The sequence below is a fragment of the Callorhinchus milii genome, unplaced genomic scaffold (assembly GCF_018977255.1).
Source record: "Callorhinchus milii isolate IMCB2004 unplaced genomic scaffold, IMCB_Cmil_1.0 Scaffold8, whole genome shotgun sequence".
Taxonomy (NCBI): Eukaryota; Metazoa; Chordata; class Chondrichthyes; order Chimaeriformes; family Callorhinchidae; genus Callorhinchus; species Callorhinchus milii.
Genome location: NW_024704749.1, coordinates 20,665,001 through 20,682,317, shown reverse-complemented (window position 1 = coordinate 20,682,317; position 17,317 = coordinate 20,665,001). Strand labels below are relative to the sequence as shown.

At 38.7% G+C, this 17,317-nt stretch overlaps 1 protein-coding gene across 1 annotated transcript in view; it reads right to left on the bottom strand.

Moving 5' to 3' along the window:
• Positions 1-17,317, bottom strand: part of LOC103184728 (zinc finger protein 618) — a 35,512-nt gene that overhangs the window by 6,605 nt on the left and 11,590 nt on the right. The window contains exons 2-8 of the mRNA XM_042337426.1: positions 8,048-8,331; positions 6,136-6,231; positions 4,289-4,366; positions 3,700-3,750; positions 3,219-3,308; positions 1,934-2,014; positions 1,142-1,231 (exon numbers count right to left, since the gene is read on the bottom strand). Coding sequence (XP_042193360.1) covers positions 1,142-1,231; positions 1,934-2,014; positions 3,219-3,308; positions 3,700-3,750; positions 4,289-4,366; positions 6,136-6,231; positions 8,048-8,258 — 697 coding nt within the window. The 5' untranslated portion in view covers positions 8,259-8,331. The remainder of the gene's footprint in view (positions 1-1,141; positions 1,232-1,933; positions 2,015-3,218; positions 3,309-3,699; positions 3,751-4,288; positions 4,367-6,135; positions 6,232-8,047; positions 8,332-17,317) is intronic.

Genomic DNA, 17,317 nt, shown 5'->3' with positions numbered 1-17,317 from the left:
CCCAGAGTGCTTCACAGTAACGGATCCCGGGGCCGAGCCGGGGGAGGGAGCGGAAGGTGACCAAAGGCGCGGTCGAAAAGAAAGGTCTTCAGCCGAGACCTGAAAATAGGAAGAGAGGGCGTGAGGTGAAGGGAGTGAGGAAGGGAGTTCCAGAGCCTCGGGGCGTAGTGGCTGAAGGCACGGCCGCCGAGGGTGGAGCGGAGGACTCGGGGAACGAGGAGGAGGCCAGACCAGGTGGACCAAAGGCAACGGGCACTGTTGTGAGGAGAGAGGTCAGAGAGGTCGGGGGGTGCAGAGTGGAGGAATTTGAAGACAAGGGTGAGGATCTTGAAGTTGATCCCCTCTGGGACAGGCAGCCAGTGCAGTCTGGCAAGGACTGGGGTGATCGGGACCGGAGTTTGGTGTGAGTAAGAATGCGGGCGGCAGAGTTTTGTATGACCTGGGTTTTATGAATGGTAGAGGAGGGCATTTGAATAGTCCAGCCGAGAGGTGACAAAGGCATGGACCATGGACAAGTGTATGACTTGTCAACGTTCAGCCGAAGGAAATTCACGCTCATCCAGCTCCTGAGGTCTGACAGGCAGGCTGACAGAACATCAGGAGACTGGGGGTCGCAAAGTGAGGTGGAAAAATAGAGTTTGTGTCGTCCGCATACATGTGGAAGTGGAAGGCTAAGGAGGGGGAGAGGCGGAGTGATTGGGGGATGGAATTCCAGAATGGCTGAAGACTCTGCCACCAATGGTGGGGTGGGGGACGTGGAGCAGATCGGAGTATATCTGAATATGGCAGCTTTACGTATTGACTCTTACTACGACACTCACAAATGTACAACATGCATTGCTTTCTGCAATCCTAGAACAGTCATCAGATTAAACAGACTCCATGTAACGGACACTTTTCTGCACATTTCTGCAGGCTTAAACAACACTCACAGTTATATAGCGCCCCTCACTCAAGGTAGCTTGAGGGTCAAACAGAACATCTTAGGCGTTTTTGCGTACATCAATTTGTTTTACATACAAAAATACATTTGTATAGTGCTTTTCATGTCGGGAAGACGTCCCATGTTATCTATACTATACAATTTATAGCTAAGGATGAAGGCCTTATTTTGGTTTGAAACACTAATAACCATACATACCGGATGATACATGCAAAGCCACATGTTCCTGGTAAGGAGTGTAATACTTGTACCGTTTGCCACAGTATTCACAAGAGTAACTACCGGTTTCTGGAATGGTAAAAGAAAATCGTGAAAACTGATATTGCTCTCTGTTCTTGGCAGTTAGAAAGTTCTTAAATGGCCTTATATTTGAAGTGCAATAGGATGAATCGGGAGTGAAAATCTGAATTACTATTATTTCCAAAAGTATAATTCACGTCTGCTTGCAACCGTAAATCTTTGCGAGACCCAATAAATTATTCAAATGGATTTTTGTTTAACTTGTTTAATATGAGCTGTCAGCTTGGTAGCCACTTGGGTTTCAGTGTTATTTCCAGGCTCGGACACATATTTTTGAAGATTCAATTCCATAACACACGACTGTTTTGACACATTAGGGTTAGGGTTAAAGATTTTACTGTAATATGTCAGCCATGCCCCTGCTGCCACCTCAATGTGCAGCAGTAGAAGGGAACGAACAGACAGCTAAAGCACAGTTAAGTCATTTCACCAAGTATTTAGGATTATTAAATATCTTCTAAAAAATTGAATAAAAACATGGGCATTCTAACCCTTAGACTGTCAAAATAACCAAAGAAATTCCAAATGTGTATCCACCACAGATATTTCATACTGTGAAGACATTAATAACGTTGGTAAATCTTGGTAGAAATGCTGATAGCTGCATTGTAACTTTTTTTCATTCCATTACACACTATTGAGATCTACATTCTTATTTATTAATGTTAATGCAATGTTTCAAAATCGTACTTGATCCTGAATAGCGGACAGCCTCTTCTGGCTGCTCAGTTTTCACTTCTGATGGCGTTTCAACTGCATTATCATAAGGATCTGCAATTCAGAAACAAACACAAGCATATTATTGTACTGAAGAAACAGGTTTGTGGAGCAGATACAATAGCCTAATTCTTCTTCACTACTGTATTAAGACATTGACGTTATATACACTACGAAGATTTTATTATATATTCCTACTCCCTCTGGCTTGTTGTTAGACTCCGTCATTGTGAAGCGCTCCGGGACACTACCCCGCATGAAGAGCGCTACATAAATGCAAGTTGTTGTTGTTATTTGTACACGTCTGTGTTCATAGAAATTTTAATTAACATCATTAATCTTATCATTAATTAACGCTATTAGTAAAGGTCTGAAAAAAAATCTATTTTGACATGCACTAAATGACTAAAGACACTGATCAAAACAAGAAACTCAGTAGTACTTCATTCTAACAGAAACGTTCAAAGATAAAGAGACATCACTGACGGACCTGTTATACGACCCTTTGGTATGTATATCAGGCTTCTCTTTTGGTGTATGCAAATAGAGAAATTGTGCTGAACCACCGTCTCACATCATCTTGTTTGTTATAAACATCTTGTAAACAGCTTACTGCGCAAAGTGTGCAGGTGCGGTTGGTGTATGTATGCAGAGTAGCTTGATGTCACGAGTACTAACCCACAAGCCATGTTATAACATGGCCTGAATCTATCTATCCTTAATAAATACAGAATTGATTAGATTGAAGAATAGATTAATTCTTCATTCCTGTGAAATATTTTACTCAGCCTTAAAAAAAATTCCTGAAACACATGTCAATTTCTGATATAAAAGGGAAAGAGCAGGAAAATTGTTCTATTGGGGAGCTAACTCAGCAATAGGTACAATATTCTATGCTGAAGTAATTGTGGTTTAACGTTAGTAGAAATTATGCTCACCAGGAATGCCTGAGAAAAGTTTTAAACAATGCTTAGTTGAGTTACAAGTAGGGCTTGGTAAGTACGGTAATGCTGTGCCAATTCTTAAAAACAGAATCGCTAACAGCTGGTCAACAGCTAAGTCAGCAATAAGTAGACTTTTTAAAATCTATAAGCCACTTTTTTCTGTTTACTGTGAAAATATCTGGGGGTTTTGGGCACAAATACAAATTCTCTTTCAATAAATTTTGAATGGCTGCTTTCATTTTGCCATAACAAACAACTAATGCATCTTCTTTCAACTTGGCAAAAACACCCACAAAATACTTTTGGATACATACCATCTACTGCGTGCAAATCCCGGTGTTCTTGGAAACAGCTATAATATTTGTATTTCTTGCCACAGATATCGCACATGTACCTAAAATTCTCTGAAAGCAGAAAAAAAGCACAGATGTACAAGTATAAACTATTTTGGAATCCTCCCCTTCAATCCCTCCATCTCGCATCCTTTCCTGCTTTCAAAACCTTTCTAAAAATCTACCACTAACTTAGCCTTCGGTCACCTCCCTCCAATTCTCTCATCCTGCTCAGGTTCCTCTGTCTGTAAAGTGTACTTTGAGATGTTGCCCTACATGAAAGGTGCTTTATAAGTGCTTCCTTTTTATTCCTTTATTTAACATTTTCTTTTCCCGTGTGCTCCAGGAACGGATAATGCTATCTCTTTTCAACTGTGTCTCAGTGCAAGCTGCTAGTGCCCAAACAATGGCCTGCCACTTTCACATTAATAACAAATGTTAAGCTACAAAAATGGGTGCTTACTTGATAAGGCCGGTGAGGAGCTCTCACCAGATACAGACGTAGTTTCATTTTCTGTGGGAAGGACAAAGGATTAAGGATTTACCGTATATATTTTGTTCAATTCACTCTCGATGCCACAAACAGCAGCAATGTGACTGCTTGTTCCATGAAACTATTTCACAAATCTCACAAAATACAAGACAAATATTATTCAAAACACTGAATATCCTGTTCACATATTGTAACACAAAACTTTCACAACAAAGACAGAGAATAAAAACACTGCAATTGCAGCATTGCGTTTCAGTACTATCTGGCTGCTGGAATTTAGAGATAGAGTAGTAAAGCAGTTAACCCTTTGAGTACCATGGGAGCAGTTTTGTTGCAACAACAGTTTTATTCAGAAAATGACTGTAAATGAAGAAATGCTGTGAGTTTCCGTACCTCCTAAATTCTAGTCTGTAACATCCAGCATTTGAAGCACACAGATTTTTTTTTTTGAAGGTTTGGATGACAGAACGTGCATGATGGGATAGTTGCAAACAAAATTCATTACTCAAAGGGTTAAACCAATTGATGCAATTTTTGTTTGAAACAAATCAACATTTACCTAGGTGTGCTCTCACATGTGCTCGGAAGCAGCTGTAATACTTGTACTTCTTCCCACAGGCACCACATATATAGGCCCCTGAAACAAAGAAGGAGTCAGACTATTTACAGTGGCTATTCAGATGCAGTTGTCACTCACAGTTGTCTAGTTACACGATTGAAAAGTTTTTTCATCAGAGGCCACTCATTTCTGAACATACCTTAAATTTTTTCACATAAACCACATACATTAGTCCCATTCACTGCAATGTTGGACACAATCCCCCCTTTTCTGGCTGAAGTGGAATGTTGGTTTAGTTGCACCACGGTGTTGCTTAAGAGAAAACTACCAGTAATTTGCAACATGGCTGCCTGGATAATGAAGCTATATCCAAATTGAATACTATTCAAACTTGCATCTCTTTGAAAGCAATTCTTTTGTGGTTCATGAGGAACAGCTGGGAATGGGGAGAATTGTTTTTCGGTCCTCTTCCGTCCCTTCCATCATGCTTTGTTTTGGATATAAACAGCCTGCTTGATGAACTCCTATCCAAATAGGGTTACGAGTCCTTTTTAATTTTTGGTTGCTATATATAACAATTGGATGAAAGTGCAGCACATTTAAACAAAGCTACAGCACAAAAACTGGCCTTGGCTCCATCAGCCAAAGTGTTGTCAGAGAGAAAACAAAACAAGGAATGGTCGGGAATGAATTGAATCCTGTCAGCTGATCTCCTCCCCTCCTTAACCAGCACCAGTGCAATTTGGGTCACCAAAATACAAAAGGCACCTGGGAGCTATCTAGCAAACGCGGCAGGCCAAATGCAAAATTCCTGCACAATTCATTAGGTTTTCGTTCCTTATAAAATGTGCCCTTACCACAGTATTGTGCATTGTTTATGCTTCCCTCTATAAAAGAGAAAGCACGTCAACTATCTGAAATATGATTTTTCTGTGGATCCAAAATACACTGCATTGCTGTGAAGGTAATAAAGCCATGTTTAGATCAGTAACTTGGGTTTGTTGAATGATTGGAACAAACGTTCACTTCAGAAGCTAATCAATTATCTTTCCACAGTTGAAAACTATTTAACTTTTAGGAATACAGCAGCATTTCTGCACCCAAATTAAAAGCCCAGAATGAGATTTTTTTTATGTACAGGAAATGTTATTTTGGTTCTCAGTTTCCTTCTACTGATGCTTTTGGTTATTGAGCAGCAAAAATTCTACAGAGATTTTGTACACGTTAGTAGGATTGTTTTTAGGCAGGCTGTGTTTAGAACGCTGCAAAGGGCATTCAGTACTCAGAGGGTTAACCATGGGTGGTCACAGTGTGACACAGTTTGAGTTCTTCTAAAAAATCTTGGCACCAATAAACCTCTTCAGATGAAACCAATTGTTTCACTTGGCTCTAACAAAAACTCAAGTCTTGCACTCGATCCATCTTCTATCGAAAAGACCCCGTAAAACTGTCACCCAGCGTTGATTATGATTGCCTTACAAACCATCGTGGATGTGATTTCTTATTTAAGACTTCTTGAAAGAGTTGAGATTTAATTTTCACCTCCAGAAAAATATACTGTTTAGAAGCTTTCACCTAGTAAAATCCACATTTCAACTGTAAACTGGAGATTGGTATATTAGCATGGGTATACCTTATATTTTCCTCATAGTATTGGACTCTAGAAATACACCAAAACTGGATTTCCCAATAGCACAGCCGTATATGAACTTGAAGCAGATTAACTGAACATGTGGATAGCTGGCTTTCTACTCTATAGAACAGGGAAGTAAGATAACTTCTGCTGTGTACTGCAAGCACCAATATTTCACCTCTTTCAACTTGATAAAACAGTGACTAGAACTCACTTGGTGAAGTCTGTTGCTGTGTTTTCCACTCCATATTTTCCTCTTTTACATTTACTTGGTTAGAGTTGCCAGGAGGAATCTCATTATCTGCAGAGACTAATAAAAGAGATCGGTGACAAACAATGGAATATGGTTATGGGGCACAATTGCCATTGGTGGCTTTAAAGTAAGGAAACAAATACAATATTCAGCTCATCACTTTGCTTTGTACACATGTTGTTGTTGAGTGAGAACAAAATCAGGCTGCTCATTAAATAACCGGTCGCCACCTTGAAAATGTCACCCAGTCTCGGCTGGTCAGAACTGTTTTGTCCTAAATTTCAACCAACTGGTCCGCCTAGCTTTTTAAAAAAAACTACAGAAAACCGACCTCCAAATTAAGGCTGAAGTTTCCACAATTATTTCATCACCTGCTCACGTCTGCCCGCTCACATCTGCATTATAGCTGCATTAACGGGCTATTATCTTCAGCGCTTTGATCTAGAAGCGGCTGAACTGTCTTGGGGCCAGCTTTGAGATACAATACCCACTTCAATTTCCTTGCTTTTCAAAACTGTTACATGCACTGCAATTACTGTTACATACACAACATTCCCATATCCATAGCGATTCATTAATACAAATTTTAATCTCAGACACAGCAACAGGAAAATCTATTTAATGGAATTGGCCTTGCATTTCTGTCAAAGTGGCCACCTCCCCCTCCCCCATTTCAGATAGCTTCTGTGGATAGGATTAATGTATTTATTAAACACAAAAGGGAATAGCCCAAAGCTACATGGAAAGAATGAAGGAAAAAGGCACAGGGAACAAGATTAAATAATGGAAAGAGCAACTGGAAAAACTGAAACAAGTAGTTGGAGGGGAGGCGGAAAAAAACTGTGACAAAGGAATGCGATTTTTCTATTTGACTCTTTACATATTGGAACATTTTAACGTTGGTTAAATACAGAGAGAATCATATAAGCTAACCATATAATCATCAAATGAATGCCTCTTTGCTGCACACAGAAAAATTAACTACTTGAGCAGACCCTGGTTTGTGTAAGACTGAATTTATAGCTCAAACATTATGGTTCTCTGTCAATTAACTGCACAATTCCATGCATTCACTGACAAATCACCTGGAAGACATCTGCCATCATTTTGCAAGATGCACATTTGATTGCAATTTTAAAGCAGCTTGATTGTACTTTATAGAGGCTTATACTCTATATTAAAAGTGGTCACTTAATCCACGACTGTTTGCGGGACACTGCTGTGCGCAATTGGCTGCTGGGTTTCACCCGCAAAACAGTCAATTCACTTTACTGTATATTCTGTGAAGCGCTTTGAGACGTCTAGAAGACATGATATGATGCTATATCAAATGCAAGAATTATTGTTATACGTCAGATAATTCCACTCATTTTCAGAAATCAAAAGATTATCTGATTACCAAAATCTGTTATTGAGGCCTTATGAGCATTCCTTGTGCAATATCCTACAAAGCCAGATCTATGAAAATAAACAGTTTCTTTGGGTTCATATCTATAAACATCTATGCTGTAGTATGCATTGAAAATAAATATGAACAGGAAGTTTCCAATTATCCACCAAGTGAATTGTGGTCCTCTCCTAAATTCTTTTCAAGAATAAGATGCTTCATTGCTTTCAGTAAGCACCACAGACAGAATGATAGGCACACTTAAGTAACAATAATTGAAAAGTAGTAGAGATGAAACGAAAAANCAATTGTTGTTAATAAATCTTTAAACCTGTGAGTATGATTTGATGGCTCTTAAGGTGTCTACAACAGCTCCCTGATTCTGCCTGGCATCTCGTGGATCCTAAGAGTTGAAGACTGGACTAACAAAAAACTGCCTCCCCTGAATGAAGCTAATCTATTCAGTATTTGAATATCAATATTTACCATTGCTTTGATTGTTGGCTTCATCCTGTGTGCAATGTCGCTGAACCCCATCCTCTCCAATCACAACACAGATTTCCGCGACCTCAAGTGCATTATTGCTAGTGTTATTATTGCTCTCGTGGTCTTTGGATCCGTCTTGCCAGAGCATAGCATCCACTTCGTTCTCATCATCCCTTCTTTCTGTCTTTACTTCTGTTTCAAAAGAATTCATTGTGAAGCTCTTTACCTTTGGTGAGAGGCAGGTCAACGCAAGATGACGATCTTTTGTACTCTTTGTTCAATTTCTGTTTGGAAAGGAAAAAGCAAAGTATTTTATTGATCCTTCGATTTGACAAATTTTACACGTTAGAAAGCAGCATCACATATGATTGAAACAAGGCTTAAATGCTTTTTATTGTGCATCGATTAGCTGCATTGATATCAGTATCTTAAAAATGAGATTACTCCACATTCATTTTAAGGGCAAAAAAAAGTTGTCGTGGAACTCGATTTGGTTTGGATATTCTTAAGCACAATGATGAGTTTTTGCATGTGTCAAGACATGCGGCTGAACCCCCACCCCCCCACCAAAAAAAAGTTGACATTTCAAAATTGCATAACCAAAGATAACTTTTCTTCAGAGTTTCACAGTTGGAAACCCGATGCTCTGCAAATGGTATTGCTGAAACGCGTCAATAATCCAACATGCTTACCAGCAAAATTTCTCGGGAGGAATTTACTCCAGCAATAAAGTGCTAGATTACAACACTGCAGTTTTTCTTTCTCACACTTTTCAGCGGAGACCTAATGCTGGGTGTATTGTGCTAGCTGCTTGCTGCACAATACGGTCTCTCAAGTGGCTGCCAAGTCTTCCCCAGGATTTTGGTCTGGGCATTACAGCACTTTTTTTCTGCCACCTAAACAATGATGATAGGGACTAGGAGCTACACCTGAGAATTAGGGTTTGTTCCCAGCCCTTACTTTCCCCACAGGATATGTGCACCTAAAGATAGAAAAGGATGTTTAGAAAACACCAAAGCAAAAGCTTCCATAGTTTACAGAGATATGGGAGATCAAAATATTGTGGTTCTGAAAAAATACCAAACAATACTTTCTATATATAAAAAAAAATCACTGTTCTCGCCCAACATTTATTAGGTTCCCTCTCGCCAACTTTGTTCACATCCACCATTCCAAAACAAGGCCTATCATAAGTGGCTAATTGAGACTGAGATCACATAAAAAGAGAATTGGAGTCCGAAAGGTCATAGGGAAAGCGCAGGGAATTGAAATTAAAAGTACTTAGCTTCTAGTACTGGCTGAGGCTCGGTAGGCCAAATGCCTCATCGCTATGTTGTAATTTCTGACTCTAATCTCCCAAAGTAGGGTGCTCTATTTATTCACTACTCTGCGTAAAGCTATCAATTCCTGCACAGGCTGGTTACTTCCCTCATTCGTACAACTTGCAGTCAGCAAAAAATTTCAAAAAAAATCAATCTCTGAGTCAAGGTCATGAGTAAGATCATCATTTGAGTAGGAATCCCAGGAGAAATGTAGCATTTATACAAGTAAAAATGTAAAAACTATGCCCTGCTCCATGCCAGATAGCACAACCTTAATACCTTGCAGTAATGAAAGGCCAATTCATAAATCTATTAATTCCCCCGGTTCATGTACCCACAGAGGTACAAAATATCTATTATCCCTTTTTAAATTGAGTCATTCGCTCAGGACCCATTTGCCTTGTGATTGAGATGGATGAACCTACCTGCCTACCTACTTTGAGAAAAGTAGTCAAATATAAATATTATCAAGACCACAACATATCCTCATCAATACGTTACTTAGCCTCAAAAATCACGAAACAAATTGCAGCATTGAAACATTATGTTTGTTTCTCTGAGTCAAGTGGTTCAGGTTCATAATGTTTACAAGTAAAAATGCACAAACAAAACTGAAATATCTGATGCAGGTATTGACTGATCCAGTACGAAGAGGGATTCTAAAAGGAAATACAGTGGTGCCCAGACAATTGCTTGTCAAATCCAAAATCAATTATAAGGATGAGAACTTGAGGGTGATGGGTTATTGAGCCCCTGACTACAGTCTAATCAGAGGAGAGAGTGAGAATTCATTCCTATAAACTAAAGTGCTCACTGTCTTTTCACTTTTGGAAAAATCACCATCCTGATCAAGGTCAGCAATAGTTGAGACAATTAATTTAAAAAAAGCCTCATGGGGAGACTGTCATACGGAAAATTTCTGTAGCTGAATTGCAGTTGCCCATAAATTAATTTTAACCAATGCTACTGATTAACTTGGTACAAATCACCAATTAACAGATTTCACGTTTGGGTAAGTGGTGAGCTTTGAAATTGGTTTTCTGACAGCCCAGGCTCAACCAATACCAAAGGGAAAAGACTGAGAAAAGAAATAGAAGTCTCAAACCTTATTAATAATTTATATTTCAGATTTCTTGGGGAAACAAAACAGAACTCAAACTTAGTTTATGTTCCCCAAGATGGGCATCCAGGAGGAGAGATGTCCCTAACATTGTTTTCACCTGGAAACAACACCTTGAGGTGCTTTGTATAGGGGAGTTATGAAGCACACAAGGCCAATAAACTTGAGAACCTAGTTTGAGGAAGTATAACTCATAGGTAACCACTGAATCATGCTCATCTCTGAATCAGAAGGTTGTGGGTTCAAGCCCCGTCAGGACATTGAGCTCACACTTCAATGCAATACTGGAGAAGCATTGCATTGTAAAAGTGTTGTCCTTCATTAAACCACGATCCTGTCTGTGTCTATTCAGGTGGATGTTGTAGCACTATTTGAAAGGAGAAGGGAGGTTTTCTCAGTGTCCTGGCCAACCATCCTCTGGATAAAACTGATCATTGAGGTTCTCCCAGTGTCCTGGACAATAATCCTCCTGGTCATTGCTGTGTACAAATTGACTGCCCATTAGCCTACAAAACTGCAAAAAANTCTTGAAGCGCTTTACCCAATTTCAACAATATGACAAAGTACTACATCAAATTCAAGGATTGTATTATTATTACTGGCTGAACCTAGTATTGCAAGTCTGTGCTTGAAGGTTTAGTTCAGCGGTGGCCAACCTTTATGGTCAGCCAACAAAGAACATTTTCTTGATTGAATATTTCTTGGAAGTAATGCAATAATCTACCCCCAAACTGTCATAAATATACCCAAATGTTAACTAATTCACAGCTAGGTGCATCAGGCTGTATCTTGTAAACGGTTAAAACCCAGTTCTACAGAGACAGGCCAAGCACTCTTGGTTAAATCCTGCTTAAAACTTTGGTCATGAAGAAAATAATATAATTGGTACATTGTTGAATTCATCACTGATATAAATAGTCGTGTACTCAAGGAGGTAATGGTCAATGTGAATTTCTGTTAAGTGGATAACTGAAAATCCCAAAGAACATTTTGTAGCCTTGCCAACAGTCATTAATTCCTGTAAATATTTGTCAAATTTACTGTAGCTACAAGATTTCCTGCTTGATTTCTGTAAACTAATTTATGAACTTGAAATAAATCTAATAGTTTGGAAGAGTTAGACCTTTCTTTCCTTACAATAAAAACATTGATGCAATAGAAAAATTCATATCAAAGATTTTATTCAACATACAAAAATTGAGGGCATAAAATAAAGGCTTTGCAAAATATCTATTAGATACACTATTCTGCATTCTTCAGAAATACTATGGTGGTAGTTCGAATGTATGGATCAGCAATACAGATAATCGCCCATAACGTTTAAGAATTGCACTTCTCTCAGATGCCTTGCATTGTTCCTCTTCATATGCTACATTCCTATTGACATCTTATTTTCCCTTTCAAAACTTGTTGCCATAGACTCTTCGATGGCCTTCAGAAGTCTGTAATCAAAACAAGAGAATATATAAAAAAGGTAACTTCATAGTGTACCAGGACAAGTCACTAGTAAATTTCACAGTACTCCTTCAACTTAGACTGCCTTACCAATCGGAACTTTGCTTCAGTTGTTTTGGCGGGCGGGCCTTCTGCCACTCTGCCCCACCCTCTAGAAGTCCAAGTCCACAGTCCCTCCCCTCACCACCTTCAAAACCCATTTCAAGACCTTTTCGACTGTGCTTTCGATCTCCCTGCTTCCCCCCTGCCCTCCACCCGCCCCGACCCCCAGCTCGGGTCGAAACTCTGTCTGTCCAGTGCCTTGGGATGTCCTCCCGATGTGAAAGGCGCTATACATATGTAATTTTGTTGGTGTTGACAGAGCAAGTGAAACATGAACCCTGCACTAAAAGATCTGTTGCATCTTGAAAACAGAAGTGGGGTGCTTGCAACAGCTGAAACCCAGGAGGTCAACTGGAACCTTAGCTGTCTTACTGATGATAAATCCAGTCTTGCCAAGATGAGGAAGACTAGAAAATAACTTGATTAAGTTCATCATGCTATCCAGAAAGGCCTCACCACTTAAGCTGTTACACCAAACCGTTCTTCCATGATCATATAGTTTCAAATTATGGAGCTTTCATTAAAATGTGTATAATTGTTATAACTTTAGCACCAGGTGAAGACTCAGTGAGTTTTAAAAGGCCACTATGATTTCTAATGGGAAGACGTGTGAAAATTGGTTTGAAATAAGAAACAGCAGATTGATTTGCAGATCAAAATAACTATTGCCACACTGCCTTCATCTCTGAAATGCAAGTCTTCTTTGCTCAGCTGGAAAGAAGCTACATGAAATAAGCGAGATGATTCAACCCAGTGGATGTAGAACCACAACCTACAACTGGGCATAAACCCTTCAGAAAGGCAATAAAACATTACGATAGGAATTGGGACCATCCCTCTGGTGAAGACACTGCTATAAGATTGTGGCTAAGGCATACTGCTAGGTGATGGGTGTCTAATCCAGCTCCATATTTATTGTGCTAGATCAAAGTAGCCCAGTGCTCGATGACCATCATCCTGGGTCTAATCCAGTTCCACAGAAATTAGTACCATGTTTATTTAATACATTATAGTGATGTTTATATAATGTGATTCATGACTCAGTAGACTTTAGGTCTCAGTTCAAAGCTTTATGGCTCGCGGATGTGTTTTGTAAATAGTCACTACTGACTGGTTTTAATTTAAAACAATCACAAAAATTATAGAAGAATTATGGAGAAACACAGAGTGGTTGGAATGTGGAATTATCTGACACAAACAATTGATGAGGCAGAATAGGTTATTTAAAAAAGGAATTAGGTATTGATGCTTGAAAATAGTAATATGAAACGGTATGGGAAGCAAGCAAGAGTGTAATTAGATCATGTGGCTCTCATGTAGGAAAAACACCAGCGCAGTCTTGATAGACCAAATGATTGACTTCTACACTGTAATATTCAATGATCAGTATCTTTAGGGCCTGTGATTTAACCATTACTTACAGACAATTTGTTTTTGAACAAACGGTTCATTACTTCTCTCAATGCTTTTTTGGATTGGTAGATAAAACCTTACTTCATTTGATCATTGATGCCCAATGATATTTCTCACTGAGGAATTAACAATTTAGTGAACGTTCTGAAGTAGTAATCTACAATTCACAAAAAATAAGGTTTAATGGTTTTAAAAATTAGCAGCATTAAAAATCTGATCCAGTCTGATTTACTTCCATTACAGTATTCCATCTGTAAAACCAGCTTCCCTAATTATCTAGTTAAGAATTTCATCCAACATACAAAAATTTCATCCAATTCTTATAGTCATCCACTCTTTTCCAAAATGTCACAATTTATTTTGGGGAGTGAGCTAGGGATATCAGCTCAGTTCACAAAACCACAGAAATTTGTAGAGCTTAAATCTTGTATCTGAACTGCTCCAAATAATCAATTCCCCCATTGAATATTAAACTAAAATTGTAAGTGATGTTGCACAGACAGCTGTGACTATGCTCAACCTCGTTCATCCAGATAAATCTAAGATGAACTCGTCCTTTGTGTAACCCTGTCAGTCTCACTCAGCAATTGTGCTTCAGTTTTGAATTAATAGAAATAAATGGCATTCTCTAGGTGAGGAAGAAAGGTTATTGTAAAAAAACTGCAGAAATTTAGAAATGTAAGGTTTTTCCAGCTACCACGGCTAAATCTTGCAGGTCCGAGCTGTCCAGTGCAAAAACTAAGTCATGAATACTGGGATTTTTTTTGTTTGATCCCTCACCCACTTTGCTGATCAAACTGCCCCTAACTCTGCAATAGACAGCAAAACAAAATTCTACAACCAGTTTGGGTACTCACTCCCAATCACAATGTTTAAAGTGGATAGGGGTTGCTGTTGGTTGAGGACACAATCTGGTTCAATTTTACTACTTCCAAGTAACCTGCTAACTTTCATCTAAGACACGGGTGGGTAAAATACGGCCCGCAGGCTGTATCTGGCCTGCCAAATGATTCTATCCAGCCCGTCATTGTGTCTAGCAACAGAAAAAATTATAGTTTGTTCAGTCCCAGAAAGGATCAGTTTTAAATGCATCCCTTACATTTCCTACTTTTGTCGCAGATTCGATTTTTAATTGCTAAAGTCATTAGTTTTTTCTCCACAAATTTCACATTTGAATCAGACCGGGAACATCAGCCAATCACACTGCTTAAGTATTGCATCAGGCTGATGTCAGAAATGTACGGATCGGCAAATTTTGAAACAACCGCGGCAATACATTTCACTGAAGAGGACATTCATTCGAAATGAGTTTATCAAAAAAGCGAAAAGTGGACGCTGAAGGCCAAATATTCAACAAAGAATGGACTTCTAAATATTTTTGTACCAAAGCTGTGTACTTAGTTTGCAAAGAAAGTGTGGCAGTGCTCAAAGACTACAACTTGAATCACCATTTTGAGAGCAAACATGCTTGCAAATATAAGAACATTTCTGCCAAAGAAAATGGAAAGAAAGCTGATGAGATGGTTGTTCGAATGCAAAAAGAGCAAAGCATTTTCACAAAACAATTTGCGTCCCAGGATGAGGTTACAAGAGTGAGTTACGTGATTGCACACAAAATCGCCAAGAACAGCAAACCATTCTCTGAAGGAGAATTTATAAAGGAATGTATGATTGACTCCGCCTCGATTTTATGTCCAGACATGAAAACCCAGTTTGAGAACATTAGCTTGTCAAGGCGAAATATTGTGAGATGTGTCGAGGATATCTCTGAGAACCTGTATCTGCAGTTAAAAAATAAAGTAAGCAATTTTACATGTTTTTCACTGGCACTCGATGGGAGTTGTGATGTCAAAGACACAGCCCAGTTGATAATTTTTATTTGAGGTATCACCAAACATTTTGAGCTCACAGAAGAATTGGCATCAATGCAGTCAATGAAAGATAGGACAACTAGCAAAGACTTTTTGGAGGCAGTAAATAAGTGTATCTTAAAATTAGGAGTGGAGTGGAAACAATTGGTGAATGTGACCACCAATGGAAGCCCAAATCTGACAGGCAAAAATGTTGGGTTACTGAAAATAATTCAAGATCAAGTCAAAGAAACAAATCCAGAACAGAATATTGTTTTTCTACACTGCATTATCCACCAAGAGGTCCTCTGTAAAAGTATTCTAAAACTAAGCAATGTTTTGGACACAGTTACGCAAGTGTTCAACTACATTCGAGCAAAAGGATTAAACCACAGGCAATTTGTAACTCTGCTTGAGGAATTGGAATCCAAGCACACAGATGTTCTGTATCACACAAATGTAAGATGGCTTAGTTTAGTAAAGGTCTTGAAAAGAGTGTGGGAACTGAGAGCAGAGATTGATTTATTTTTGGACATGAAACAAAAAGATTCAGATTTCCCATAGCTGAATGATGCAAATTGGCTCTCTGATTTCGCATTTGCCGTTGATATCATGGGCCACATGAATGAACTGAATTCAAAACTCCAATGGAAGGGGGCCTTTGTGCACAATTTGTATTGCAGTGTCAAGTCATTTATGACAAAATTATTTATTTTAGATAGGAAACAGGCAGTTCGCCCACTTTCCAACTTTGCAGCAGATTACTGTTCGCGATCAAAGCCTTACAAAGTGTACTTCGTCACTACTTGACTTACATGCCAAATTTTCTCGCTGATTCCAGGATTTCAATTTGATCAAAAATGACCTGTCTTTGGTCTCTTCACCTTTCTCATTTGATGTTGACAAAGCTCCATTTGACCTCCAACTCGAGCTTATTGACCTGACCTGCAATGTGATCCATTGCTTGCAGAGCAATTCAAATCAGTGCCGCTTCCCAGTTTTTACACCTCTCTTAATGAATATACCTTTCCAAAAATAAAGGCTTATGCCTGGAGGATGCTTGTGCTGTTTGAATCAACATACATATGCAAGGAGACATTTTCTGTGATGAAATTCAATAAATCAAAACATAGATCTGCGATGACTGATGACCACCTTGCAGCAATACTCCGCATTGCAACAACGGAGGCGATGCCTGACTTCAATTGTCTGGTTAACGCACATCAGCGCTTTCATTCTTCCCATTGAATGAGCTTCTCACATTCTCATCAATATGTGAATAAATATTGAATAAATGTCTGCTCAATGAGTTGTTTTTATTTAACTTAATTTTAATGAATGTCAATTATATAGACTTTATTTTATGCATGTACAAGTGTACGACTTGATTTTGAGCTATTATTAAGCATTTACATCTATATTAAGTGTGTGGCCCGCGAAGCTTACCAAAACTTGTGAAGTGGCCAAACCAGCCAAAATAATTGCCCACCTCTGATCTAAGATCAGATGAAGAATGGCGAATTGGGTGAGGTAACGGAAGCCTTCTTGTGTACCATACTCCAGCAAATACCAACATCGTTACTTTTTACAATTATGATATGATGTGGAGGTATACAGTCGTTCTGCTCTATCTCCCAACTATATAAAAAGTATTAAAATGGGTTCTAAGAGGCAATTAGATAAATGGATTCCTAATACCTAAAGCATATGTAATAAAACCAAAGATTTTGTCAGGTTTGTTTCCATTTTCAAGAGGAAAGGCTTCTTCTTACTAAAGAGAAAATGCTGGAGATTTTACTTTCCAGGAACTAGAACCACATTTAGTTAAATTTTCTGCATTTATATTAATAGGGCTCTTGGGTCTGTGGACTGTCTATTTATAATTCAAAGGCACATTCCACAATAGCCAAAACAGAACAAAAAAGCTATGCATGCAGAATTATTTTTAAGGGTATAATGTTGGCAAAAAGATGGTAACAGGGAATAGAATGTATTTTGAATGGTGAGA